The sequence below is a fragment of the Dermacentor andersoni genome, chromosome 6 (assembly GCF_023375885.2).
Source record: "Dermacentor andersoni chromosome 6, qqDerAnde1_hic_scaffold, whole genome shotgun sequence".
In the NCBI taxonomy this organism is placed as follows: Eukaryota; Metazoa; Arthropoda; class Arachnida; order Ixodida; family Ixodidae; genus Dermacentor; species Dermacentor andersoni.
The window spans coordinates 181206963-181234525 of NC_092819.1; the positions used below are offsets into that span (position 1 = coordinate 181206963).

At 42.6% G+C, this 27563-nt stretch overlaps 1 protein-coding gene across 1 annotated transcript in view; it reads left to right on the forward strand.

The window, feature by feature from the left end:
- Positions 1–27563, forward strand: part of Clic (chloride intracellular channel protein 5) — a 101387-nt gene that overhangs the window by 25007 nt on the left and 48817 nt on the right. Inside the window, exon 2 of the mRNA XM_072288899.1 lies at positions 14478–14579. Within this exon, the coding sequence (XP_072145000.1) occupies positions 14478–14579 (102 nt within the window). The remainder of the gene's footprint in view (positions 1–14477; positions 14580–27563) is intronic.

Genomic DNA, 27563 nt, shown 5'->3' on the forward strand with positions numbered 1-27563 from the left:
TCCTACATTTTGGAGTCCAGTTGCTGGATGCCGCTCCCAAGGGTGGCGATCATATAGGGGAGTCGTGGGTTATCTGTGGTAACATTGAATTTGTGACCTTTTGCCAGGATTGAAGTTGGTGTCGTAGATTTAATCACTTTCAGAAGTAGCGTTACAGCGACAGCACTTATAATTCACAAACAAGTTGTCTACATGTAGTTTGAATGCAGTTTCGTGGCCATAAACTGTTAACTATATTGAGTTTGCGATGCGAGTAGCATAAGATAATTCTTATTATTTAGGGAAGTTTCTTGCTTTTCATTTTTGCCCACAGGCAAGAATGTTTTCCTTTGATTTGAAGGGAGCCAGATTGATAATTATCAGACTTTCTCTTCAGACTCTTCCCAAGTTTCTTTTTCGTTGCATTCCAGTCCAAGGAACAGCAAGTTATTATGGTGCATCCTGTTATTTGTGTGATGGCTCTCAGCTTTCAGCAGCACTATCTCTTTACTGATTCGACTTGCATCATTTTGCCTAGCCTTGATTATTCCGTCTTCGTAATAATTTTTTAGCACATAAGCACGGTCTGTCAATGCTTCTGCTGGCTCAGTTATTTTGGCACACATGCCTGATATTCGGTCTTTTAGCTTTTTAATCGTCTGTGAAAGGGAAGAAACAAAGCCTAGATTAAGTTCATGTCTTGAGAAAGGAAGAGAATTAATTTGGACAGAAGTGCAAAGGTTACAAAGGCCCCATGTATTTTGTGAAGTTGTTTGATTTCGCAAAGATTTACCATATTTACTCGAAGGTAGGTTGAACACAAATGTACGTCAACCTTTATAATTCCCCGCAGGGGTGTCTGCGTCCGCAGGCGTTTGGTGTGTTGCGACACCACGGACCCGAGCACACAAGGGTTGGACCCTCCCGCGTGTAGCCGTGCGCGGCTTAGCCATGTCTGGGGAAAAGGGGATCCTGGGGGTTGAGCTGATGCTGGGTGTTTGGACCTTTAAGGCCCCCCGGCGGAGGCAACACACCTCTTCGGCCTCGGCTTCACATAGACGGCACCTCCAGACTGACCCACCTGGAGGACATCGGCAGTCGCCTTTTCCTGTCTCTCCCTCCTCGAATCTTCGTCTTTATCTCCCACTTTTTGACCTTTCCTGTCACCGTCTCTCTTCTTTTTACTTCCTTTCTCCTGGCGGCAAGGGTTAACCCTGTGTGGCTATCCAACCTTGGGTACACCATATTCGATTATAGTGACGGCGTACGACTGGCGTCGTGCAGACTTGTATGCAAGCTCTGTCGCGTCCCCTCGTTGGGCTCCGTGGTCGGCGCTGTTGCCAAATGTATACATTTTTCACGGAAACTTCTTTCCCCTCCCTTGCTGATCGCCCTCAGAAACGAGGGCACACCGAAGATGTCTTCAAGTTTTTTGGACGCCAAACCCAGAATTTTCCCCGCTTCCACGTTATTCATTCCGAAAAGCCAAACAAAGCAGTGCGAAACATTTCACCATTCCTTGTTTCAAAGGCCCTGACTGATGTTTTTGGTCCAGGTTACAAGGTGTCGAGGATGGCAAGCGGCGACCTCTTGGAGCTCTGCGATGTAAAACAATATGAGAAACTACCGCAACTAGTGTCATTTGGGGAGACCCCCATAACAGTAACCCCGCACCGTACAATGAACACCACCCGTGGTGTTGTGTCAGATGATGATTTGCTTGCGCTGACTGAAGCGGAACTCCTGAAGGGCTTCAGCGAACAAAATGTGATCTATGTCAGAAGAATTAAGATGAGGCGGGATGGTAAAGAGATTCAGACGAAGTACCTAATAATCACTTTTGGATCAAGTATCTTGCCCGAATCAATCGAGGCCGGGTACATCAAGCTCCGTGTTAGGCCGTACGTGCCAAACCCACTCCGATGTTTCAAATGCCAGCGCTTCGGTCACAGCTCGCAGAGCTGCCAAGGCCGCCAAACATATGCAAAATGCAGTGCCCACGAACACACATCTGAAGGTTGTGAGAATGCTCTCCACTGTGTAAACTGTGATGGGGAGCACGCCGCGTACTCGCGGTCGTGCCCATCCTGGAAAAAAGAAGGAAATTGTAACAGTTAAAGTAAAGGAAAATATAAGTTTCAAGGAGGCACGCAGGCGGGTATCGTACCTGCCCAAGAAAACCTTTGCCGATGTGGCGCGTCAGGGGGCAGCGTCACAACGCCCTCCGGCAGCTGTCCGACCCACAGGCAGCGAGTTGGCAGTTACGCCATCTGCCCCCGCGGCGGTTGCAGCTAGCGCTGCTCCATCAACACAGCAGATGGGACCATCGACCCCGAAGGTGGGCGCAGCCGAGGCTGCCCCAACCTCCCCGGCCCCTTCCAGCGCTGGCAACAGCCGGCGCAGCCAAATCCCGCAGGGTGCCCCATCGACCTCCGGGCTGGTGGGTGCAGGGGTCTTGCCCTCCAAGGCGGGACTCCCTTTGAAAACTCGCTCGCAAGAGCACGTGTCCGGAGCCTCACTAGAGGCAATGGACACACCTAACCTCAAGGCGCACCAAGCGCCTAAGGAGCGGCGAGGCTCCCTCGAACGCTCCAGAAAGGGCAAAACTCCCGTTACAGGGCCTCGAAAGGGCTCTGTAATTTAATCTCTGTAATTTCCATAATCACTACTTCTGTTTCTGTACACACAGCACCTATTGACCTCCAATATGGATACACAAATAATTCAATGGAACGTCAGAGGTCTTCTTAGGAACCTTGATGATGTGCAAGAGCTTATCCAAAAACACAATCCAAAAGTGCTGTCTACAGGAAACACACCTAAAACCACAACATACAAACTTTCTCCGACCTTATGTCAAGTTTCGCGAAGATCGCGATGATGATGTCGTAACATCAGGCGGTGTTGCCATTTTGATTCATAAAAGTATTTCCTGTCAGCGTTTACAGCTACAAACGCCCCTTGAAGCAGTGGCGGTTCGAGCTGTTCTTCTAAATAAACTCGTCACCATTTGCTCGCTTTACGTACCCCCACACTACAAATTAAACAAACACGAATTTCAGTCATTTATAGACGAATTGCCAGAACCTTATGTTGTTCTTGGCAATTTCAATGCGCACAGCTCCCTGTGGAGCGATTCTCGTGTAGATGCGCGAGGTCGTCTTGTTGAAGAGTTCCTTTTTTCTTCTGGTGCGTGCCTTCTGAATAAGAAGGAACCCACATATTACTCTCTAGCAAACAGAACCTCTTCTTCAATCGATCTCAGCATAGTTTCTCCTTCTATTCTGCCTGAACTCGAATGGGAAGTTACAAAGAACCCTTACGGAAGCGACCACTTCCCCATACTACTACGGACACCTAAAGAAAACGAATATCCACTACGGGCACCTAGGTGGAAGATTGAGACATCTGACTGGGAGAAATTTCGAACTCTTACTGGTATCTCATGGCATGACATCTCCTGGTTAGAAATTGATGCTGCTGTGGAGTATTTTACAGCCTTGACAATAGATGCCGCATCTAAATGCATATCACAAGTAAATGGCTTGGCATGTAAACGGCGTGTCCCGTGGTGGAACGACGATTGTAGGATCGCTCGTAAGAAACAAAACAAAGCGTGGGGGTTGCTACGCGCATTCTCCACTGCGGAGAATCTTATAAACTTTAAAAGAATAAAATGCCAAGGCAGGCGAACCCGCCGACAGGCCAGAAGAGAGAGTTGGCAAAAGTTTTTATCGGGTATCAACTCGTATACAGATGAGGCCAAAGTCTGGAACAGGGTTAGTAGGATAAGAGGGCGACAAACACACTCCCTCCCTTTGGTAAACGCACAAGGTGAAACACTGAAAGATCAGGCAGACTCGCTTGGGGAACACTTTGAGAGCGTGTCGAGTTCAATCAATTATTCCCAGTCCTTTCTTAAACATAAAGAAATAATAGAACGTAAACCAATCATACAAAAATCCAGGCAGAATGAACCGTATAACCGGCCTTTCAGTATTGCCGAGTTGAGAGCTGCTTTGAACACATGCAAAAGCACTGCACCGGGACCTGACAGAGTGATGTATTACATGATCAGAAACCTACATACTGACACACAAGTTATACTACTTACACTATTCAACACTATTTCGGCTTCCGGATACCTCCCATCCACATGGAAATAAGCGATTGTAGTTCCTGTTCTGAAATAGGGAAGAGACCCATCCTTGGCAGCAAGTTATCGTCCAATAGCTCTAACAAGCTGTCTAAGATTTTTGAAAAAATGTTTAACCGCAGACTTATACATTTCCTTGAACTCAACCATATGCTCGATCCCTATCAGTGTGGTTTCAGAGAAGGACGGTCGATAACCGATCATCTTGTGTGCATAGAAGGAAATATCCGCGATGCATTTATACATACAGTTTTTCCTATCGATATTCCTTGACACGGAGAAAGCGTATGACACGGCATGGCGTTACGGGATCTTACGAGACCTGTCGGAAATGGGCATCTTTGGAAATATGCTGAACACAATTGAAAGCTACCGTAAAAACCGGACTATAGGTCGGACCGGAATATAGGTCGATCCCCCAACTAACGAATCCTCAAAATGAAAAAAAAAAAAAAATATCCTTTTCAATGGCAAAAGTACCGAAAGACATGACACCCTTACCTTGAAACAAATGCGACTCGGGGGGTTGCACAATGGTGACAGTATTTATTTAAATGCTGCTCGCATGTGCACCAGGCCAAGTTTTTAGCGGTTTCGCGCGATCATCGACACGCGTGCTTGTCAACACCTTATTAATGGCGCTGAGCAGCGAAACAAACGAGACACGCGCATGTGTACACATGCCCTTACTTTCGCTATTTCGCCGCTCCGTGCCGTGATGATAAGGTGCTGACAAACACGCGGGTCGATGGTCGCGCGATACTGTTAAAAGTTCGTCGGGTGTACAGTACACAGAAGGGCACGAAGTGCGCAAGCGCTACTCCGAATCAGAGCAACGCCTTTGATCAGAGTCGGATGACGAGTGCTTCTCGCTGCCCAGTCCATAGGCGCGTGCGATCTCTACCGCTTTCAAACGGATGCATTCGGCAGTCACAAGCAGCGATCTTACACGCAGCTCGCGGACGGACTCCGCAACCTTGCCTTCCAGTTCTGCAGTCCACTGCGATCGGGCACGAAATGACGTTTTCTTTTGGTTGCTGCAAGTTGTAATACGTTGCTTTTGCCTCCGCCACTACCGAATGCTCTTTTCGGATACTTCAAGTTCGCGCTGTGCCGCCAGGTTGCCGTGGGCTTCCGCGTACTCAATCGCCTTTTTCTTGAAGGCGACGGTGAATTGACGTCGGCTTCCGCTCCCGCTCATTTTGAAACAAAATGAAAGTGCAGCCTTTAATTAATATAACTTTGCGACAATGGAAACGCAAAATGCCGGTGTCACAGGTGCCACAGCGTCGCCACGCCGCCATGCTGCTGATGGCGATGGCGAAGGCGGCTGTTTACTTTATCCGCCCATTGTTGCAAGACTTCCGTAGTTTTTCCGCCAATGTCCGGTATATAAGTCGAGGGTCGACTTTTCGCGATGGGTTTTTGAAAAAAAGTTCGACCTATATTCCGGTTTTTACGGTATTTGTCAAATCGTACTGTCACGTCCTTTTACGCAGGAAACTGGTGTACCCCAGGGAGGCGTGCTCAGCTGCACTCTCTTTATCGTTAAGATGAATACACTTCGTTCTTCACTGCCCCCAGCCATTTTTTATTCCGTCTACGTAGACAATATACAGATAGCTTTCAAATCCTGCAACCTTACAGTATGTGAAAGACAGGTACAGCAGGGCTTAAACAAGGTGTCCAAGTGGGCAGACCAAAATGGATTTAAAATCAACCCGCACAAAAGTTCTTGTGTTCTCTTCACAAGAAAGAGAGGCTTGGTACCTGATCCCTGTGTAGCACTGGGTGGACAAATTCCTGTTAACAAAGAACACAAATTTCTAGGTGTTATCCTTGACTCCAGGCTTACCTTCATTTCACACATAAAACATCTTAAAGAAAAGTGTCTATCAGTTCTATAAGTTCTATCCCTCACTACATGGGGTAGCGACAGGAGGTGCCTGTTGAATCTTTACGGGAGCCTAGTTCGATCACGGTTAGATTATGGTGCCGTAGTATACCACTGTGCCGCACCGAGCGCGCTTAAGATGTTAGACCCCGTTCACCATCTGAGTATCCGTCTGGCCACTGGCACATTTACGACAAGCCCTGTTGAATCTATATGTAGAGTCGGATGAGTGGCCACTCCATCTTCAGAGAACAAACATCAGCTTAACGTATTTTCTCAAGGTTCGCTCTAATAAGGAACATCCGTGTTTCACGACAGTAAACGACTTGATGTGTGAAACACTTTTCCGTAACAGACCCTCCATGAGACTTTCTTTGTCACTGCGTGTAAGAGAACTTAGTGAAGAAATGGATGTCGCTATACTCGAACATCGCCTAATGGCTCCTGTTAATCTTTTACCGCCGTGGGAGTGGCAGGTGATAGACTGTGATGTATCCTTTGTGGAGGTCACAAAGCATGCTCCTGACCTCGAAATCGCTATGCATTTCCGTGAACTTCAATCGAAATACTGTTGTTCCGAATTCTACACAGATGCATCAAAATCACATTCTGGTGTATCTTATGCTGCTGTTGGTCCCTCTTTTTCTAAATCTGATGTATTGAACCCCTTAACGAGTATCTTCACTGCAGAAACATATGCCGTACTGTCTGCAGTAAAACATATAAATAAATTAAAACTCGACAGAGCAATAGTATTTACAGACTCGTTAAGCCTTGTAAAAGCGCTGAACTCTTTACAAAAGCATACAAATCCCGTTTTCATAGAACTTTACTCGCTCTTATGCAATATTTATCTATCACACAGACACGTAGTAATATGCTGGGTGCCTGGCCATAGAGGTATTGAGGGTAATGTACTGGCTGACAAAATGGCCACATCACTTACATCACTAAACACTTTTCCTACAGCTGCTGTCCCTGTCGCAGATCTGAAGCCTTTCTTGCGTAATAAACTACAACACTGGCAACGCATGTGAAACTCAGAAATAAAGAATAAACTGCACGTTATAAAGCCACAGTTAGGTTTTTGGCCCTCCCCAACAAAATCACGGCGAACAGATGTCCTATTCTGTCGCCTCAGAATAGGGCACACATTTGGTACGCACAATTTTCTGCTTACTGAAAATGAACCACCAACCTGTGGTCGATGTGGTGAGAGGCTGACTGTCCTCCACGTCCTCTTGGAGTGTCGCAAGGCTGTATCTGAAAGAAATATTTTCCTCTGGCATACCGGTATTACATCCCTCTACACCCGGCAATGTTTCTCGGACTGGAACCGCTATTTAACACGAAAGCAGTCCTCTGTTTCTTAAATGATGTTATATTACATGTTACAAGTCCATTAAATTCGTAGAGCATCCTCGTTCCAGAGGGTGCCCCTGCGTCAGCTGTTTTGCATAGCACATGCCTCCAGGCCCTTGTTTTTTAAGGGCTCTAAGGAGGCAGTAGTGCTCCAGGTAATTTCACCATCTAACATATTTTCTGTATTGCATCATTCTTTCACGATGGATATTATTGCACATAGAACATGCCATTTCTCATCGACATAATCTTACTACAGATAGATTTTACGCACTCTAGAGCGACTATTTTTAAGGCCCCTTTACAGCCACTTTACATTAACCCCATAGAACTCATAACTACATTGCGAACTCATCACCACTGCCTTGGCGCTCTTTGGCCACACTTGGCCCTTGCGCCAATAAACACTGCATATCATCATCAACCTTTATCATTTAACTCGCTGAGAAATGAAAAATTATTATTGAAATATAGGTCAACCAATATCTTTTGAATAATTAAACGCTTTGAACATAACACCCTGTTATTTGCCGTAAGCTTGGCTACTAAATCTCGCTAGTCAATAAATGGTATTCTTTATTTATGGATGTACAGGGTACGAATATGGGCCTGCTCAAGCCAACAATGGCTTGTGGGGCAGTGCCCGACAGCAAGGGAGAAGTCGTGGCATACACCACTGTTGGTCTTCATCACAAAATTAACTGGACTGAGCAAGAATGAAAGGAAAAAAAAAATCAAGCATGCAGAATAAAGGACACACTTTGTCTTTCCAACTGCCTAAAGAGAACACACTAATTGGGAGGTCATTCAGAACACTTGGAACACAGAAAGCGTGAACACGTTCCCCATATCTAGTCTGCACTCTGGGCAAAATGAAATGATCTCGTAGATGCAATGTTCAAGCAGCAATATATGAGAGACAAAATTCGTTATTCCACAGGTACGTAAGATTAAGTTTCTTTAAATAACAACCAAAATGAAGGCATACATGAGCAAAGAAATGGACCATAATTGTTAATAATTTGAACACCATACATCATGGCATGAATTATAGATTTTACTAAGCTATCAGCCTTAATGCTCCAAAACACTGAACAAAAGTAAAAGAACAAATTCCGTAGCACAGTACACTGTATTTTAATGCATGAGCTGACATGAGCTTACATGAGCATTAATGCATTTTACTCCTATAAATTGGGCATAATGCTTTGATAGACTACATCAGACATGCTGTTTTATGCAGCCGTTCACAAATGTTAGCCAGTTGACTGTCCCAAGAAATGTTGGAATCAAAATGAACACCCAGATATTTGACACTCGAAAGGCAAGGAATAGGAAAGCAGGTGCAATTATTACACTGAAGAGAATGAGTAGAGGAATGATGACAGGAATATGTTTCAGGGGATTGTGGAAACATAAGAGTTTACTTTTATTTTATTGATAGAAATGAAGTTATTACAGTCATGTCATTTACTGTGTCAGTTTGTAATTTGCCTACGGCTTGATCATAATTAGCATGACTGGATACTAAAAGCGGGTCGTCAGCATACTGAAAACAACTGCAATGAAGAATGGGTTGGGTGAGATCGTTAACATAAAGTTAAATAAAAGTTAAATAGACTTAAATAAAAGGGGTGCTAAAGTCAATCTCTGAGAAACTTCACTGGACAACTGTGTGGGCTTACTTTTAATTTCCGATTACAACTTGAGTTTGGCCATGCAAATTCTCAGGGAAAGATAAAGGCCCTCGGAAGCCATAGCTATGAGGTTTACAAATTAGAACATCATGGTTTACGGAATCAAAAGCCTTTGATACGTCTAAAATTACTGTGCAAGCTTATGCATTGTTTTCGAGAGCATTATTAAGCAAACAAGTTTCATCTAACGCAGACCTAGTGCCGTGCCTGGAGGTAAATCCATATTGGTTGGGTGATAGGTGGCTATGTGCATTAATGAAGCTTTGTATTACATGAAAAATACACTTTCAAGTATCGGAGCAATGCACGAAAGTATTGAAATAGGTCTAGAGTTTGTGACAGAATTAACCAATCCTGCTTTTGAAAAGGGAAGCCACAAGAGTTTCTTTGAGGCCAGGTGGCATGATTTATGTTGCTATAATGTTGTTTACGATTGCTAACAGAACACTCTTCAGGGCCTCAGTTTCTGTGAAGAACGTCCACAGACACGATCTAATCCCACTCACTGACTTGGACTTTGAATGGTGTTGGGCTGCTAAGCACGAGGCCGTGGGATCGAATCCCGGCCATGGTGGCCGCATTTCGATGGAGTGCCTCATGATCAGATCATGGCTTTGGCACATAAAACCCCTTGATTTTTTGTTACTGTTTGAAGTTGAATTGGATATAACGAATGTCAGTGCACTCTTGCAGAAAGGCAGACTCAGCCACTCGTCATATTACCAGACAAGTTTGTTGCAGCAGATGAAAAAAATGATGAAATTTGTCTGCTAGAAGAATAGATGGAGATCCAAAATATTTAGCAGTGGTTTCATACACACCTTTATGGTGATGACCCCTTAATTCGTTTATAGACAAAGCCTTAGGTGGATTATTCCTAGACTCAGAAAATTTATTGTGGAAGTGTTTTCATCTTCGACCTCTAAGCACGCAGTAATTTTATTGTGAGCCTTCTTATAAGCTCCACAGAGAAACTTATTTTTACAGGAACGACGATAACATGCCCAAGCTGATTCTTTTTCTGCTATGACGTACAAAACATATACATTTATCCATGGGCAACCCAGTTTTCGTTGTTCTATGACAACCACCCTTTTACATGAGTGCACTATGTGTGCGTAGACAGCAGTAAAAGATGGACACAGTTTACTCGCAGGAACTTCCTCAAGGAAAGATCGCCAATCGTAATGCTGTAGCGACAAGTCAAGGCTTCTGTTATCAACAACCTCTATTTCTGATATCAGTTTTTGGTCGGTAATATGCTGTGACGATAAAAAGGCCACAAAGAAGTGATCGAACAGGCTTTGCTCAACGATAAACGGAAAGACCTGGTCATTCTCGGTGCGGACACTTATGTGATCTAGACATGAAGACTCGGCACATGTGCCCAAAACTTCGACATGTGTTGGAAGGTTGATAATGGCTTCTATTCCAATGTCAACAAGCGTGTTCAAGTATTAGCTACAATGTGCCGTTTTTTTTTCTTCAGCAATTCAACGTTAATGTCGCCTATCATGCATACTTGACCAGATGAAAAAGTAGATGCAACTCGTCCACAAACTTTTTGACGCTTTGGTGATGAGCAAAGTCGTTACAAAATATTGTGTGTGAATATGGAGTGCTAGCGATTCAGTGTTTGTAAAGGTTATACTCGGAGGACTCGAAATCCAGTAATGTTTGATGAAAACAATTCCACCACCACGGCAACCTTTGTGCATAAAGAATTATTGTGATAACCTTGGATGGAAAACAGACCAATATGCTCTTGCTCAATATTTATTTCAATTAATGCAAAAACATCAGCTTTATCATGCACAGCACCAACTTGGAAACAAAATTCATTCCAGTGCTTGTGAGTACTGAACGCATTTACATAAAAAACAGTGTAAGTTCTTCTGCGAACTTTTGAAAAGATATTAGAGAGAGAAGGAAAATCGCGAAATTGTTCACACAGCCATGAAAAAGACAAAATTACAGCAGACAGAAGCAGAAAAAGAATTTAAAGAAAAAAGCGATCAGGCCAGGCTCTGTCAAATCAGAAGGACCCATTATACATACAATTGGGTCACACTCCCTCTTCCGAGCATAAATTTTGCCATGTTTCACCCACGTCCTCTGTGCTGAAGAGTGCATTGAGTATGCAGCCTTTCTTAAAGCCAGTTTGGATAATTTCATGACTGGTTTCATGACGGGCATGACTCAGGAACTCCGTTAGCTCTGTACTATTTTTGCATGTAGATTAAAATTTGTTGTTCACAAATGCAGGTCGATAGCTTATTTTGGGTAACATTCTCAAAAAAGAAAATAAAGGTCGACCTATATTTGAATAAATACTGTAGTCATTCCGTGGGGGTTGGTATACTTGTACAGTGTATTGAATGATCAAGAGTAATCCTGCTTCTGATGCTTGCCATGATTCGATGCTTGAGCTTTGTCTCAAAGTAATAGGCATAATGTCAAAACAGGAAATCGGCAGTATCTGTTGCAGACCAAGAACTGGTAGCTGCCAACTCTCCCAAATCTTTCAAAAATTCCTCAAATTAGGGCTTGTTCTACAATTTTACAAAAGTTGCATCAGTTTCACAAAAAGTGAGTTCTGTGGTCAAAAAAGGTTCAGAGGTTGAAAGATGGGTGTGCCAAGATAGCATAAAAAATAAGCACACAAAAAAAGTTGCGGTGGTACCCATGCTGCTCCCGTAAGGCAACACAAGACACTGTATGCAGAGGGTACCTGCTTTTTTATTAAGCTCGGCCACTGACGCAAGCCAAGTCGAGAGCAGCCACTCCAGTCTTTGTGCATAGAGGCCTTGATGGCTTGTCGCTTCCTGCTCCAAGTTTGCTGCTTGTGTGCTGCCTGTTAAGTTGAACGATTTAACAAGGTCCACACGTATCCTATAAAACATGAGCGCTCATGGCAAGCATGAAAAAAAAAACTGAATTTTAAAAATTAAGATTAGAAAGTGGGGTGATATTGTAACTCATAATGTAAGAGCACGAAAGAAAAAACACGGCACAGAAAAAGTCATGGGACGAAAGGAAATTGTAGATGCGGGACAAGTGCTTGTCCCGTGTCTACCATTTTCTTATGCCTGTGTTCTTTTTTTCAGTTCGTAAGTCACGTCATATATGCATCAACTAGGCCTTCTAAAAGCCCTTTTAAAACTGATATTGTATTTATTTATTTAATACTGCCAGCAGCCTTCTTGCAGCCAAAGCAGGAGTGGTATAGGGAGAAACACGATAACAAATACTAAGGTAACAAAGATGGTCAGAGCAAAGAAGCAATACAGGCGCCGATGATATTCTCTATACAAAAACTAAATAAGGCACTAAGTCATTGCACGTGTCGGGTACAAACAGAAGTGGGTAAACAAAAATATCTGCTTTTTTCTTCCTCCCTCTATTCTCCACATTTTCTTCGAATTTCGTATTGAACGATAAACAAGGAACCTTACTACACAATATTAGAGGCGGCTGATAAAAAGGATGCAGGTCACGTCATTTGTGTCACCTCACGTGGCAAATAATTCTATTCTGATATTATATGTGGAAAGAAAGAATAGGTAAAGGTTGGTCCTTGTTTGGGGTATTAGTAATCTTTTCTCATGTTTGCCTTGAGTGTGTCAAGTGCTATTCTTATGTGGTTCCCACACAGCATTGGCATGTTCAAGCACCGGTCATGTGATGCTTGTGTAGGCTACTAATTTAGTTTTACTGGTGGCACACTTCAGCCGGTGCTCCAGCAGCCAACATTTTTTTAATGCAGCCTGCACTGTGTGGTCCACATGAACGCTCCAACTTAAGTTTGAACTGATGTGGACGCCTAAGTACTTGAGATCACTGGCTGATGCAATTGGACTGTTATTGATGATGTATTTGTGATGTAATGGCTGTTGCTTTTGTGTCAGTCATCAGGTGCATTTAGCAACATTAAGATGCATATCCCAAGTGGAACACCTGTCAGCGACAACTGCCAAATGACTGTTGAGAATATCCTGGTCTTTCTCGGATTTTACGCCCATGTACAGAACGCAGTCATCTGCGAAAAAGAGGCTTTTCCTGGGAGAGTCCAGTGATAAATAATTTCAATAAATCGGAAAAAGGCCTTAAAACTTCGCCCTGTGGGACTACTGACAAAACTGGTAGAAGGGTCTATTTTGATTCGGCTGTCTGAACATATTAGGTTCTGTCGAAAAGGTAATGCTCAGCCACCGCGTGATCTTATTGTTCTTTAAAAGGTTTCGTGACTTTAACGTAAGCTTGGAATGCAATATTTTGTCGAGAGCTTTCTCAAAATTAAGAAAATTAATGTGTACTTCACCGCCTTTATCAAGAGCGGCCGCAAAGCCAATGATGGTAGGAATTGTGTTACTGCCGATAAGCCTCGGCGAAAGTTGTGTTGGCCAGATTGGAAGAAGTTGTTCGCTTCCAAGTGAAAACATAGGTGTTTGAAAACAGTGCCCCTGTAGTTTGCTGTAAGTACACAATAATGAAATATGTCTGTAATGCTTTATGCTGAATTTGTCACCCGACTTGTGGACCGGTACAACGTTGGCGGTTTTTCGGTCATATGGAATTTCACCTTTCTCTATACTGCCGGTAAATATAAAGATGTTTAGATTCACTGAATGGTGCTCTGAATCAGAATACATTTGGTATGCCGTATGCCGTTTTTCGTGTCTTAAGCTGAGTGGTGCTTCGAAGATTCCCTGCCTACCGATGGAAATGTTGGGTACACCCAAACTGGAGCACTCAAATGCAGCTGCAGTAGAACTGCTGCGTAAAAACACGGAAGTGAGGTAATCATTGGAACACGACACCACAGCTGAAGCATCCGTCAGCAACTTTCATGTCGTAGTTTTGTCGCATGGTCCTTGTCAGATAAATGCAACCAAATTTCTTTGAGTTGCTGAATAGGTAGTTATGCATTTTCATGTTGACAAATTGGTACCTAGAGTTTTCTGCCGTCAGCTGTTCGGCAGGCTGGACAATACTTCTCTTTTAAGATTCAGTTGTATTGCGTAATAACCATTTAATTCATCGTTTAATTCGAAATATGTCACGTGTAATTCAAGGATTTAAGTTGGTCTTTTTTTTCTCCATGGACTGATTACCATGGAATGCTTTCTTGTGGGTCACGTAACACATGAAGCAGATGATGGGTTGCCTGTTAGAATTTCGGGATGTGTGCAAAGGAAAGGGAAATGCAGTTCACGACAGAGTGCGTATTGATGGGATGTGATAGAAGTTTGCAAGAATAGGATGGGGTTGGTTGATCCAAGATGGGGACAATGGGAGATCACTGGTGTGGTCTGTCATCCTACTGTGGACTTGAAGTGAGCTTGTGGCCAGCTTGGCTAATGATGTGCCCATCAAAACTCTCCTGCAGGCATCCACAATCGATGGACGGCGGAAAGGGGCCTGCCTCTTCTGCCAGGAGTACTTCATGGACCTCTACCTGTTGGCAGAGCTCAAGACCATCTCCCTCAAGGTTTGTGCCACTGACTCGTATCGCATTTTTACCCACCGTGGTGGCTCAGTGTCTCCAGTGTTGTTGCTCTGCTAAGCATGAGGAGGTTGTGGCTTCCAATCCAGACCGTATGGCCACATTTAAATGGGGCTGCAGTGCAAATGCGCTCTTGTGCCAAGCATTTGGTGCAACCTTAAAGAACCCCACTGCAGTGCCACTTCGAGGGCTGATTTGGAGTCCCATTCAGTTGTTTCCTCTGGTTGCTGATGCCGGATTTGTTTCTGGAATTCCCAAAGTAAACTAAAGACTAACAAGAACAAACAATTGGTAGCATAAGGACTGGTTGTCAGCCCCTTCAAGTGTAGCTAGATATGTGTTCTCTCTCTCTCCGTACACTCCTCCTGGCCCTCGACAAACACCATGCGCTCAGCCTTGGTCCTCGTGGCATCGCCACATCTTGCACGGCGCTTCTGCCGGTGTGCGGGATGGGTGGCTGTGCTCTCCCCACCTGAAGAAGGACAGCAGCTAAGAATGTCTGAATGAGGGGGAAACATTTTGCAGGAACTGTGACCTGTCATTTTTGCCAATGTAAATAGTAATTATTGACAGCTTTCTATTGTTTCCAAGGAAAGAAAGTTAAAATTTCGATTTTATTTGTGTTTATACTTTCCGAAATTCTCCAAGAAGGGTAGTATCGACTAACTATTTTTCGTCGTAATCGAGACAGTAGCTCCTCATGTCTTCCGTGTGTGCCAGTACTGTAACATTACGGTACAGTAAGTAAGATTGGATGGTTATGTAAATTTATTTACAGCAGTTTCTTGATAACAAGAAATGCAGTACATAATGAAAGGTGTCCATGTCTGCGTGACTTACCTTCTTTCATTCCGAATCCCTGTCAACTGGCTCAACATTCTGTAGTTCTGAACCGGAACACATTTGTTCAGGCGCACACATACTACTTGTGGACAACATTCTTGTGCTTATGCAAGCAAGGCTACAGAACCGAAGCTCATGCTTGAGATGAGACCACTGCAGAGCATAGTCCATAGTTACTGCCATTCATAAAATAATTGTTATAGAATGCAATTTACTTCAACTGCTTTTAGCATTTTGCAACTACTATTTGCGGGCGTTCACATTTCTCTATGGCAAAAACCTAAAGATATAGGGGTATTCAAAAACGAGTCTCGTTAAGTATGGTGGTACCCCATCCTTGCCAATAAACCATAAATTCGCCATCAATCTCTAGCTGTGTGCTCATGACACATGGATTCTGCCACGGGCTTGTGCTCTCTTCCACATAGCCTCTAACACAAACCCAGAGTGATAAAACAACTTTTTAAGAATGCATCGTAATTTTGGGGGGAACTAAGCCTGGTAGTACTTCAGTAGTACTCATAATGGAAACATGAGACAAAGTGGCACATGCAAAATATAAGTTATTTTCTATAAAGATGTGCAACGCTAAAGGAGCATTATATAATATATTATGCCTTGTCAGTTGTATTTTTTTCCTTGTTGCAATACAAAATAACCATATACCTGCCAACCTCTAAAATCAAGTTCGTTTATTTACCACATACATGGAGATTCACGTAAGTGGTTAGGTGTGACGAGGGAAGAAAAGCTGCATTAAGAACAGCTTGACTAGCCCCACGTACCCAGTTCACTAAGGCAGCATGGCAGTAAAAGAAAAATACATTTCAACGTCGGTGTCAAATGAGAAAACACACGACATCCACAGAAAACATATTTTACAAAAAGTGATATTTAACTATAAACATTTTTAACACGGCATGCTTGAAACAGAAGTGTTAGAGTGTGCGAACGGTTTCATTCGTAATCTTGAAATCAATCAATCAGCTTTATTTCCTTGAAATAGGAGGAGTACGGGACTAAAAGCTTGAGCAGCTTGACGAGGTCCCGACCCCTTTACAGTTGGCAAAACAGCAGGATGACGGTCAGTCGTGCTCAACGAGTTCAAATAAATCAACGAATATTACATAACATTGAGCAACAAAAGAAGTTTTGTAACAAAGCGCAAGAACAATATAAACCAATTGCATAGACTTGAAATGGCATGAACATAAGAAACAGTGATCGACAAGTAGAGGGAAAAGAATTCGAAAGGATGTACTATTCCTGAAAATAAATGGACTGGGCGAAACGCTTAATGAGAGAATTTTGATTACACGAAGGATCAAAATCTTCATGGTTTAATAGGTTCAGAAGGGAAGCTTATAGGACAGTAGCTTATAGGACAAAGATAGTTCATCATAAGAAGTTCTAGGGGTGGGTACAGTCCACATTTCATTGTGCCTGGTAGAATGAACACTTGTGTCTGCTTTTAACTTAGCAAGATTAATTATGGTATTGGTACCCTACCTAACGAAAGCTTTATAACGCAGCATCAGCCTATAATTATATAAACAGAACATTGGAAGAATTTCATACTTTGTAAAAAGAAGTTTTGTAGAAGCATAATGTACAGCAGCACTGTCGTATGGCTTTTTTCTGCAGCAAATACAGCTTGCGCAAATTTGTTACGCCAGTAGTACACCACACTATGCTGCAGTACTGCAACATAGAGGACACCAACGCATTGTAGATCATAATCTTCACCTTTGTAGGAAGAATACATCGCGTACGTGCAAGGACATCAATGGCAGACGACATCTTTGAATGGAGGTTTTCGACATGTACATTCCATGCAAGGTGCTTTAAAAAATGTATTCCAAGGGTTTTAACAGAATCCAGCAACTGTAACTGCTGAGAGCCCAAAAATAAATTCAACTTCTTTGTCAGCATTTTTTCCTTTAGGCGTGTACATCATAACTTGTGTTTCTGAAGGGTTTATTTTTAAAGAATTCACCGTGGCCCAGGCATCTAGGTTAGACAGCGTTTTGTTAGCCATAGCTTCTATCTCTGTTTCGAAGTTCCCTGTAATAAAAACTGTCGTGTCATCAGCATATGAGACGAATGTTGCGTTGTCTGTGCAGTGTACAATATCATTTATGTAAATAAAAAATAGGAGTGGCCCTAGAATGCTTCCCTGTGGCACACCAACAACGACCGGCTTCCTTGCAGATGTATCATTGTTTGTATCTACAAATTGTGTCCTGTTTGAAAGATAGGATTCTAAAAGCGCATGCGCTGTTCCATGCACACCATAGTTTTCTAATTTACTAAGAAGGATGGTATGATCAATTAAGTCAAATGCCTTGGAAAAATCGACGTATATGCCTAATGCCATTTGATTGCGACTGAATGCATCTATAATTATTTCTTTTTGAGTCAAGAGGGCTGTTTCGGTAGAGCGATGCTTGCTAAACCCATGTTGAAAGTCTTTCAACAAATTGTGGTGATTAAAAAATGATAGCAATCTGATATGCATTAATTTCTCAATACCTTTCGAAAGCACTGGAATTTTTGAAATGGGTCGATAGTTGTTTAGTGCCCCCTTATCACCATGCTTGAAGACTGGAACAATGTGTGAAGTCTGCATTTGTTTTGGAAATATGCCTGTAGTTAATATTAAGTTATAAATATGGGTAAGAACAGGGCATATAATATCAAGCACAAAACTTCCTATTTTTTTTATTGTTTAATGTCTTCAGCAAGCAATAACTTAAATGTTTGAAAGCCATAGTTTGTGCTTTATGAAGTGAATCTGGATGCCATCGGCGTCCAGGGACTGGCTGTTATGTATATCACCGATTCAAAAAAAGACTTCTGAGGGGCAAGTTGGGGCAAGAAATAGTGTTACTAAACGCGTTTACAGGCAGGAACTGAGTATAGTTGTTGAGGCCATCAACGTCATTTAACTGTGGTTTTAATGTGAAGATTTCGTTAAACGTGTTTGGTATAGCATTTCCGGAAAGTTTCTGCCCGTTATGACACAAAACATCTGGAATAGCTGAAATTGAATTGGGCTTTAGCAAAGAATTCAATTTGCGCCAGAGAACATCACTTTCTTGATTGGCTGGGTCACTAAATATTCCCACGTAATAAGCATCCCTAGCAGCCCTAAGCTGATTTGTGAGATTATTTCTGTATTTCTTAAACTCTCTGAGCAGGGCAGGATCTCTAGATTTCACAAATTGAGCATGCATGGCATGTTTGTGTTTAACCATACCAAGAAGCTCGGGTGTTAGCCAAGGTTTTCGTGCTTTGGATGGCCGTGTCATTTTTTTCATGGGGAAGTGTTCATGGTAAACAGTTTTGAAAGTGCTCATAAAAGCATATACGCCGTGTCACCATCTTCTGCTCGATAAACGCTATTCCAAGCTACTTGAGTAATAGCCTGGTGAAATGCTTCAAGATTTGATGAAGTAATGCATTGAATAAAGACTGGTTTTTTAGTTTTACTAGCAATGCAGTGAGTTCTATTTACTAGTAATGTAATACCCAAATGATCACTGATATCAGTGTACACAGCTTCGGCCTCTAATGAATCAATATTAATGTTTGAAATGAATACATCTAATAGGGATGCACCTTCAATAGTCACACGCGTTGCACTAGATATTGTGTTTGAAGAACCATAGGTAGTAATAAGAGATTGAAAATCTTTTTGTAGCGGGGAAGACAAAAACATGTTTATATTGACATCACCGCCTAAGATCAGATTGATCTTCTCTTCTAATGTATAACTGAAAAGTTTTTCAAGAAACACTAGAAATCGGGTTGCGTCGCCTGATGGGGGTCTGTACACAACGGGAAAACATATTGCTATAACTCTGCATTGTTAACACCTCGTAGTTGGAAGTTATAGCAGTGAATTCATCTACGGGCTTAGCCACAATATCGTCCCTGTGCAAAAGCGCGACGCCGCCCCCACGCTTAACCTGACGACTTCGGAAAAACGGTTGATAGCCAGGAGGCTGAAACATGTGCCATGTGGGCGGCAACCAAGTTTCAGTTAACATTATTGCTGTAAACGGTACTCCGAAAGTGTCGATTAGCAAGGTCAAGTCGTCTATTTTATTTGGAAGTGATCGAACATTTTGATGAAAAAACGTCAGTTCCGGCTTTTTAACTGACACTACTGGTTTTATTTCCGATGAAACAGCCCATTATTAAGCCAAGTGAAGCATGGTTAGTCCCAATTAGCAAATTTTAGTCCCTTGCGCTTCCAATGACACACACTCGGCTAACTTCAGTTTCCCTCGCCTTGATGCGGCAACCATCGGTCCAAAGAAACTTTTTTTTTTTAATTGTTTAATGTCTTCAGCAAGCAATAACTTAAATGTTTGAAAGCCATAGTTAGTGCGTGGCGGTGGCACATACCATTGTCCCAAGTGTCTGTTAGGTGCGAAGAAGGATTTAGTTGCAAGTTAGCTACACTGTGTATATAACGGCTAGTTTTTACAGTATCAGATCTAAAGGAAAGGAAGGGTGTATTCATATAGCATGTTTCATTTAATTACATTGTATTTAACGAATAGTTCTGAAGTATGTGCATTAAATGGTAGGTTTGCACCAGAACGTAGGGCCTTTTTTTTTTTTTTTGTAGGATAACAAGATTATTTATGCATTGCTGTGTTCCGCTACCCCAAATGAAGTTACAATAACGCAGATGTGATGAAACAAGTGCCTTAAACATCGAAAGCATTTGAGGAACTGGCAATACACGCTGACATTTTCTCAGTACGCCCGAGACCTTGCAAAGTTTGTTTTGTAGAAGTTCCGTATGGTGATCCCATTTCATATATTCGTGAAAAATTACACCTAGATTTTGCTGTAGAAGAAAATTCAATTTTATTATTATTCAACATGAGATTATAAGAATGAGTAAGCTCATAAAGTGGGGATTTAGGGCGAAAAAGGACAGCTTTAGTTCTTGAGCAGTGAATTTGTAAAGAATATCTAAGTGTCCAGCTGCATATTTTTTCTAATGTCAAGTTAGCTAGATTCACGAAATCATGTATATTTGTTCCTGACAGGAAAAGACTTGTATCATCAGCATAGATTATGTATTGAGCTGAAGGGTCAACATTTACAATATCATTAATAAATATAATAAACAAAAGCGGCCCCAATATGCTGCCTTGGGGTACTACGTATATAACAGCTTGCATAGAAGACAGAGTTCCGCTCTGTCTTCTATGCAAGCTGAACCTTGTAGTCAATATCTTTTCGCGGTCGCAGCAGCGCTGCTGAACTGCTTCGCATTCCAACTACCACACTCCGTAGTCAGTAGTAGATCCCTGTCACGTGCCAGCACCCACTTCGTGCCACATTCGATAGCACGAATTATGTCCCATTTTTCTTCTGTGCTCAGCACCCGGTGTTTTTTATCGGAGCTTTGGCATGACGCGAGTCCTAACTTGCATGATTGCACAACGCTCTCCAGCACGGCGCCGAAATGATGTTGATGCGGCTTCAAGTGCATGGGGCGCTTGGAGGCCGTTCTGATCTCTGAGGCTTGTTGTTCTGCTGGGCCACCCGATGGGGACGACACACCGCCGTGATTGCGCGATGAAAAGTGTAAACACTACGTGTTAACCGATACGTACGCGATAAGCGGGCACAGTTTATGCTGATACAAAATGCATTATGTTCAGTGGCCGCTGAGTTGGGGATTTGTCTTTGCAGTGAAACCTCATTACTACGAACACCACATTAACGAGCTATTCAGAAATCCCCTGATGACTTCTTATAATTCTAATGTAAAAATATTTTAGTACACGAACTTCAGAATGCCGAACTTTTCAGAATAATGATCGTTATTCAGTTTCCCTGTGATGTTAACAATGCCTCTGTACTACAAACATAATCCGAAATCTGGGGATTCTTTACGGTAGCAAAACAGTAGGCTAGCAGACGACAAGGCGCAGAGAGCGGACGTCACAGCGCATGGGTTCGGAAAACCTGAGACGGCGCCCCAGAAAAAAAAAAATGCGGGCAAGTGGAGGAGACGACACATCAGGCTTTAGGAGCACATGCTCCGTTTGGAAAAGTGTCACCTAGCAACGGAGGCACGTGTCTTTCTGTCGCGCTTCTTTCTGCAGCCACTCTGCAGCCATGTGGTGAAATGTAACCTCCATAGCCATGGGGATGCCACACGGCCGCACTTTTCACTTTCCCAACAGTGTTGTTCATGGGTGCTTTCTCTGACGTAGTTCAGGCGTCTGCCTCCAGCGAGATACTTGCGGTGTCCACGGCAAGAAATGTGAAAAACAAACAAAAAGCAAGAAACATTGCGTTTTCGAGCTGACATGGAGCTCCCTTTTTGTCACTCTTATTATGGGGTCCTTTGGTGGTGCATGGCGGCATAACCTTTGGAAAATATCAACAGTGCATGCCGAGAGCTCACAGCGACGTCTTCTGTATAGCTCACGTGATAACTTATGAACTGATGGGTTGATGGGCGGAATGCTTACTTTTGGGGCTTTCACTATAATGAACAATTTGCCACAGTCCCCTGAAGCTCGTTATATCGAGATTTCAGTGTGCTACTTTAAAACGAAAGTACTGTTTAAGCTGGTATGGTTTAACGAGGTTCTACTGTAACCGTTTTTGGCATTACACAAAAGCATGTGCCATACCACCACTCGATCCACTCCACACCATGTTCTGATGTCTTGCGGCAAGGCAGAACTATTTCTAATATGTAGAAATGGCTCTCAATATAGACCACAGTGGTTCGTAGCTCTGGCGTCTCCATACGGTGTGTTGGTGAAATGCATTTCCATGCCTTTCACGCACACTCTTGAGACATTAAAGAAAGAATGTATTTACGAAAGAATGGGCTACTTTTTGAAATTTCAAGCTTGATATTGCAGAATGCATGTTTTTTGTGATTGCTGCCATTAATTAAAGATCTGCAGATACTATTACCAAAATTTGTAAGCACTAGACAGTTTCTGTATAGGGGTAATCTGCTTTGAAATTCAGCTTAAGATGTTGCTTAAGACCGTTCAAGAATCAAGAATCAAGAAGTCTTTATTGAGTAACACAAACAAAATGTATACACAGATACACAGTATACACAGTATACACCGTTGAAGTACGGTGCTTGTGTTGGTTTATTCTGTGTTCCATCACGGTTTCGAAGTGCACTGCAATATTCCATATTGTCACGTGTTAAGGACAGTCAAGAACACAGCAGCAAAACTGAATGGTGAAATACTTTTATTGGGCGAACCTGTGCCCAGAAAAAGAGGCCACACGCAAAGCACAACAATTAGCAGTAAACACCGTCAGCAATCGGCTAAAGTCTCATCTGCGGGGCAAGCATGTCAGCTTTCATACATGAGTCATCGAAGGTTCCTGCATAATCGCTGGTACCCATGCGTCTTCCAGAAAATACTACACAATTCGCGTCGCGCATGCAATCAGATTATACAAGGTTCGGTGGCAACATACAAGGGATAGAACAATTGCTAGCATTCGAGAAACTTACGGTACATGCAGGCATGTCCTGTGCTGAGCGACGATGTTTAACCCTTGTTAGCTGCTGAAAAAGCACTCACCCGAGAAAGATAAGATATTGGTGAATAAACATTAATTCCATCAAAATTCAGATTGGCCAGTTCCAAACTGCTTCAAAATGAAACTTTATCTGTTCTAAATTTCTCCAAAATAAAATTTAATTTGCTCCAAGCTGCTACAAAATGAAATTCTGTCTGCTTCGATATGCAAGTTTACTTGCTCCAAAAATTGCTCCAAACTGACATTAGGCAGTCTGCCCCTGATAGTGGCAATAACTGAAACATTGTTTTAGCATGAACCATGCATGCAATGCCTTAAACATGGTGGAAATAAAGTTTCTCCCTTGTCAACTGGCAAAGAACCACATTTTTGTCGACAGGCTCCCAACGAAATGGCACTAGTTAGGCTTGGAAGCCTAAGCTGTATGGGTGGTGGATTGGCTAGGGATAAGCTGTCGCGTGAAGCTCGCTGCCAATATGATCACACTTGCGAGACCACGATCGAGCGTGATGTCAGATACACAGTTAAAAAAGAGTAACAGCAAGGGACAGGATGGAACAGGAGGTATGTTCACCCTGTCACTTGCGCTGTTAGTATATTTAACCATGTACCAACTGGCTTAAGTTGCTGGTCGAAGCTTTTGTTTTATTGATCTTAAAATCGGCCTTCAACGGATAGTTTGAACTTGACTGGTCAGCACGCCTCAGTCAGACGAGTGCAGTAGGCTGGTGCTCTGTAAAACAGGATAAATCATTTTTTAACATAAAGCTGGTCTTCATTTCAGAAGCACACAAGCAAGCACACATCAGATTAAGTTTTGTAAAATCTTGCTCAGATTTACACTTCCATAACACACTGTCAGGTACACAGCTCTATATTAGTAAGAGGCTACTGGAAAAAAACGTGGGGGCAAAGTATTAGCTGCGCTGCATCTATTCAACACACAGCAAGGTCACCTATTATGCTTAGCCCCAGAAATTTCCTCAATGGGCTCCCTTTTTGAAGTATCAGGCTTAGACGACAGCTGACCCCACGCTTGCAGCTGGTGTGTTGACAACTGCGAGTCGGCATCGTCGATACAGGTGCAGGTTGTTCTGGACAATTCATGCTTTCTTGTCAGCTTTGAAGAAAGCGAAATGTGCATTACGTTTGCTGATAAGGTTCAAAACACCACAAAGAAAAGTGCACAAAAAGAAACTGCATTCACCTGAGTCAACGCACCACGAAAGAGACATTGCAAAAAATAGCCGAAATGACATGTCTCACCTACGAAAGCTGTAGCTACCGATTACGTGATGTGCTTCTAGGAGGCAGATACTTTTCAAAACATTGCAATGAAAGGCGCACGAAAAGGAACAACTTATCAACTGGAACCTAACAGAGTACGAAAGCTGTAACTACCAATTACATAAAAGTGTTGTGCTCATATAATAGCTGCCACTATGCCAAATGCATCCTCAGTTATGCTGAGAAACTAATTTTATATGAAAGGGGCAACATAATGTGCACAGTGCATCTTTAGCTGAGCTTTGTGTGCTCGAGCTGAGCATACAATTACATGTGCTTTCACACCGTATGATCATAAGCTTGTTTAACCTTTCGAGGGTTGAATTATTTTGTAAAAAACTTTCCCAGGTGGTCAAATTACTTTATTGCAGATCTTGAATGTACAAAATGTATAAAGTCGGCAATGAATACTAAAAAAAAAAAATAGGAACAGTATTTTGGTGTCGGCATCACTGAGAACTGCAAAATGTTCAATAGTATTTCAGAGTGTCGTACTCCTTGAAACACTGGTCTACTCACAGCGCCTTATCGCAGTCTGCACACCTTAAATGCGTGTCTGTTCTCCTCTTGGAGCAACGAGTTGTGTTGGCGCACACATGACATCGTCTCTGCATGCGACTGCCTTGGGCAGAGCTCGCTGCCAATATGATCACACTTGCGAGACCACGATCGAGCGTGATGTCAGATACACAGTTAAAAAAGAGTAACAGCAAGGGACAGGATGGAACAGGAGGTATGTTCACCCTGTCACTTGCGCTGTTAGTATATTTAACCATGTACCAACTGGCTTAAGTTGCTGGTCGAAGCTTTTGTTTTATTGATCTTAAAATCGGCCTTCAACGGATAGTTTGAACTTGACTGGTCAGCACGCCTCAGTCAGACGAGTGCAGTAGGCTGGTGCTCTGTAAAACAGGATAAATCATTTTTTAACATAAAGCTGGTCTTCATTTCAGAAGCACACAAGCAAGCACACATCAGATTAAGTTTTGTAAAATCTTGCTCAGATTTACACTTCCATAACACACTGTCAGGTACACAGCTCTATATTAGTAAGAGGCTACTGGAAAAAAACGTGGGGGCAAAGTATTAGCTGCGCTGCATCTATTCAACACACAGCAAGGTCACCTATTATGCTTAGCCCCAGAAATTTCCTCAATGGGCTCCCTTTTTGAAGTATCAGGCTTAGACGACAGCTGACCCCACGCTTGCAGCTGGTGTGTTGACAACTGCGAGTCGGCATCGTCGATACAGGTGCAGGTTGTTCTGGACAATTCATGCTTTCTTGTCAGCTTTGAAGAAAGCGAAATGTGCATTACGTTTGCTGATAAGGTTCAAAACACCACAAAGAAAAGTGCACAAAAAGAAACTGCATTCACCTGAGTCAACGCACCACGAAAGAGACATTGCAAAAAATAGCCGAAATGACATGTCTCACCTACGAAAGCTGTAGCTACCGATTACGTGATGTGCTTCTAGGAGGCAGATACTTTTCAAAACATTGCAATGAAAGGCGCACGAAAAGGAACAACTTATCAACTGGAACCTAACAGAGTACGAAAGCTGTAACTACCAATTACATAAAAGTGTTGTGCTCATATAATAGCTGCCACTATGCCAAATGCATCCTCAGTTATGCTGAGAAACTAATTTTATATGAAAGGGGCAACATAATGTGCACAGTGCATCTTTAGCTGAGCTTTGTGTGCTCGAGCTGAGCATACAATTACATGTGCTTTCACACCGTATGATCATAAGCTTGTTTAACCTTTCGAGGGTTGAATTATTTTGTAAAAAACTTTCCCAGGTGGTCAAATTACTTTATTGCAGATCTTGAATGTACAAAATGTATAAAGTCGGCAATGAATACTAAAAAAAAAAAATAGGAACAGTATTTTGGTGTCGGCATCACTGAGAACTGCAAAATGTTCAATAGTATTTCAGAGTGTCGTACTCCTTGAAACACTGGTCTACTCACAGCGCCTTATCGCAGTCTGCACACCTTAAATGCGTGTCTGTTCTCCTCTTGGAGCAACGAGTTGTGTTGGCGCACACATGACATCGTCTCTGCATGCGACTGCCTTGGGCAGAGCTCGCTGCCAATATGATCACACTTGCGAGACCACGATCGAGCGTGATGTCAGATACACAGTTAAAAAAGAGTAACAGCAAGGGACAGGATGGAACAGGAGGTATGTTCACCCTGTCACTTGCGCTGTTAGTATATTTAACCATGTACCAACTGGCTTAAGTTGCTGGTCGAAGCTTTTGTTTTATTGATCTTAAAATCGGCCTTCAACGGATAGTTTGAACTTGACTGGTCAGCACGCCTCAGTCAGACGAGTGCAGTAGGCTGGTGCTCTGTAAAACAGGATAAATCATTTTTTAACATAAAGCTGGTCTTCATTTCAGAAGCACACAAGCAAGCACACATCAGATTAAGTTTTGTAAAATCTTGCTCAGATTTACACTTCCATAACACACTGTCAGGTACACAGCTCTATATTAGTAAGAGGCTACTGGAAAAAAACGTGGGGGCAAAGTATTAGCTGCGCTGCATCTATTCAACACACAGCAAGGTCACCTATTATGCTTAGCCCCAGAAATTTCCTCAATGGGCTCCCTTTTTGAAGTATCAGGCTTAGACGACAGCTGACCCCACGCTTGCAGCTGGTGTGTTGACAACTGCGAGTCGGCATCGTCGATACAGGTGCAGGTTGTTCTGGACAATTCATGCTTTCTTGTCAGCTTTGAAGAAAGCGAAATGTGCATTACGTTTGCTGATAAGGTTCAAAACACCACAAAGAAAAGTGCACAAAAAGAAACTGCATTCACCTGAGTCAACGCACCACGAAAGAGACATTGCAAAAAATAGCCGAAATGACATGTCTCACCTACGAAAGCTGTAGCTACCGATTACGTGATGTGCTTCTAGGAGGCAGATACTTTTCAAAACATTGCAATGAAAGGCGCACGAAAAGGAACAACTTATCAACTGGAACCTAACAGAGTACGAAAGCTGTAACTACCAATTACATAAAAGTGTTGTGCTCATATAATAGCTGCCACTATGCCAAATGCATCCTCAGTTATGCTGAGAAACTAATTTTATATGAAAGGGGCAACATAATGTGCACAGTGCATCTTTAGCTGAGCTTTGTGTGCTCGAGCTGAGCATACAATTACATGTGCTTTCACACCGTATGATCATAAGCTTGTTTAACCTTTCGAGGGTTGAATTATTTTGTAAAAAACTTTCCCAGGTGGTCAAATTACTTTATT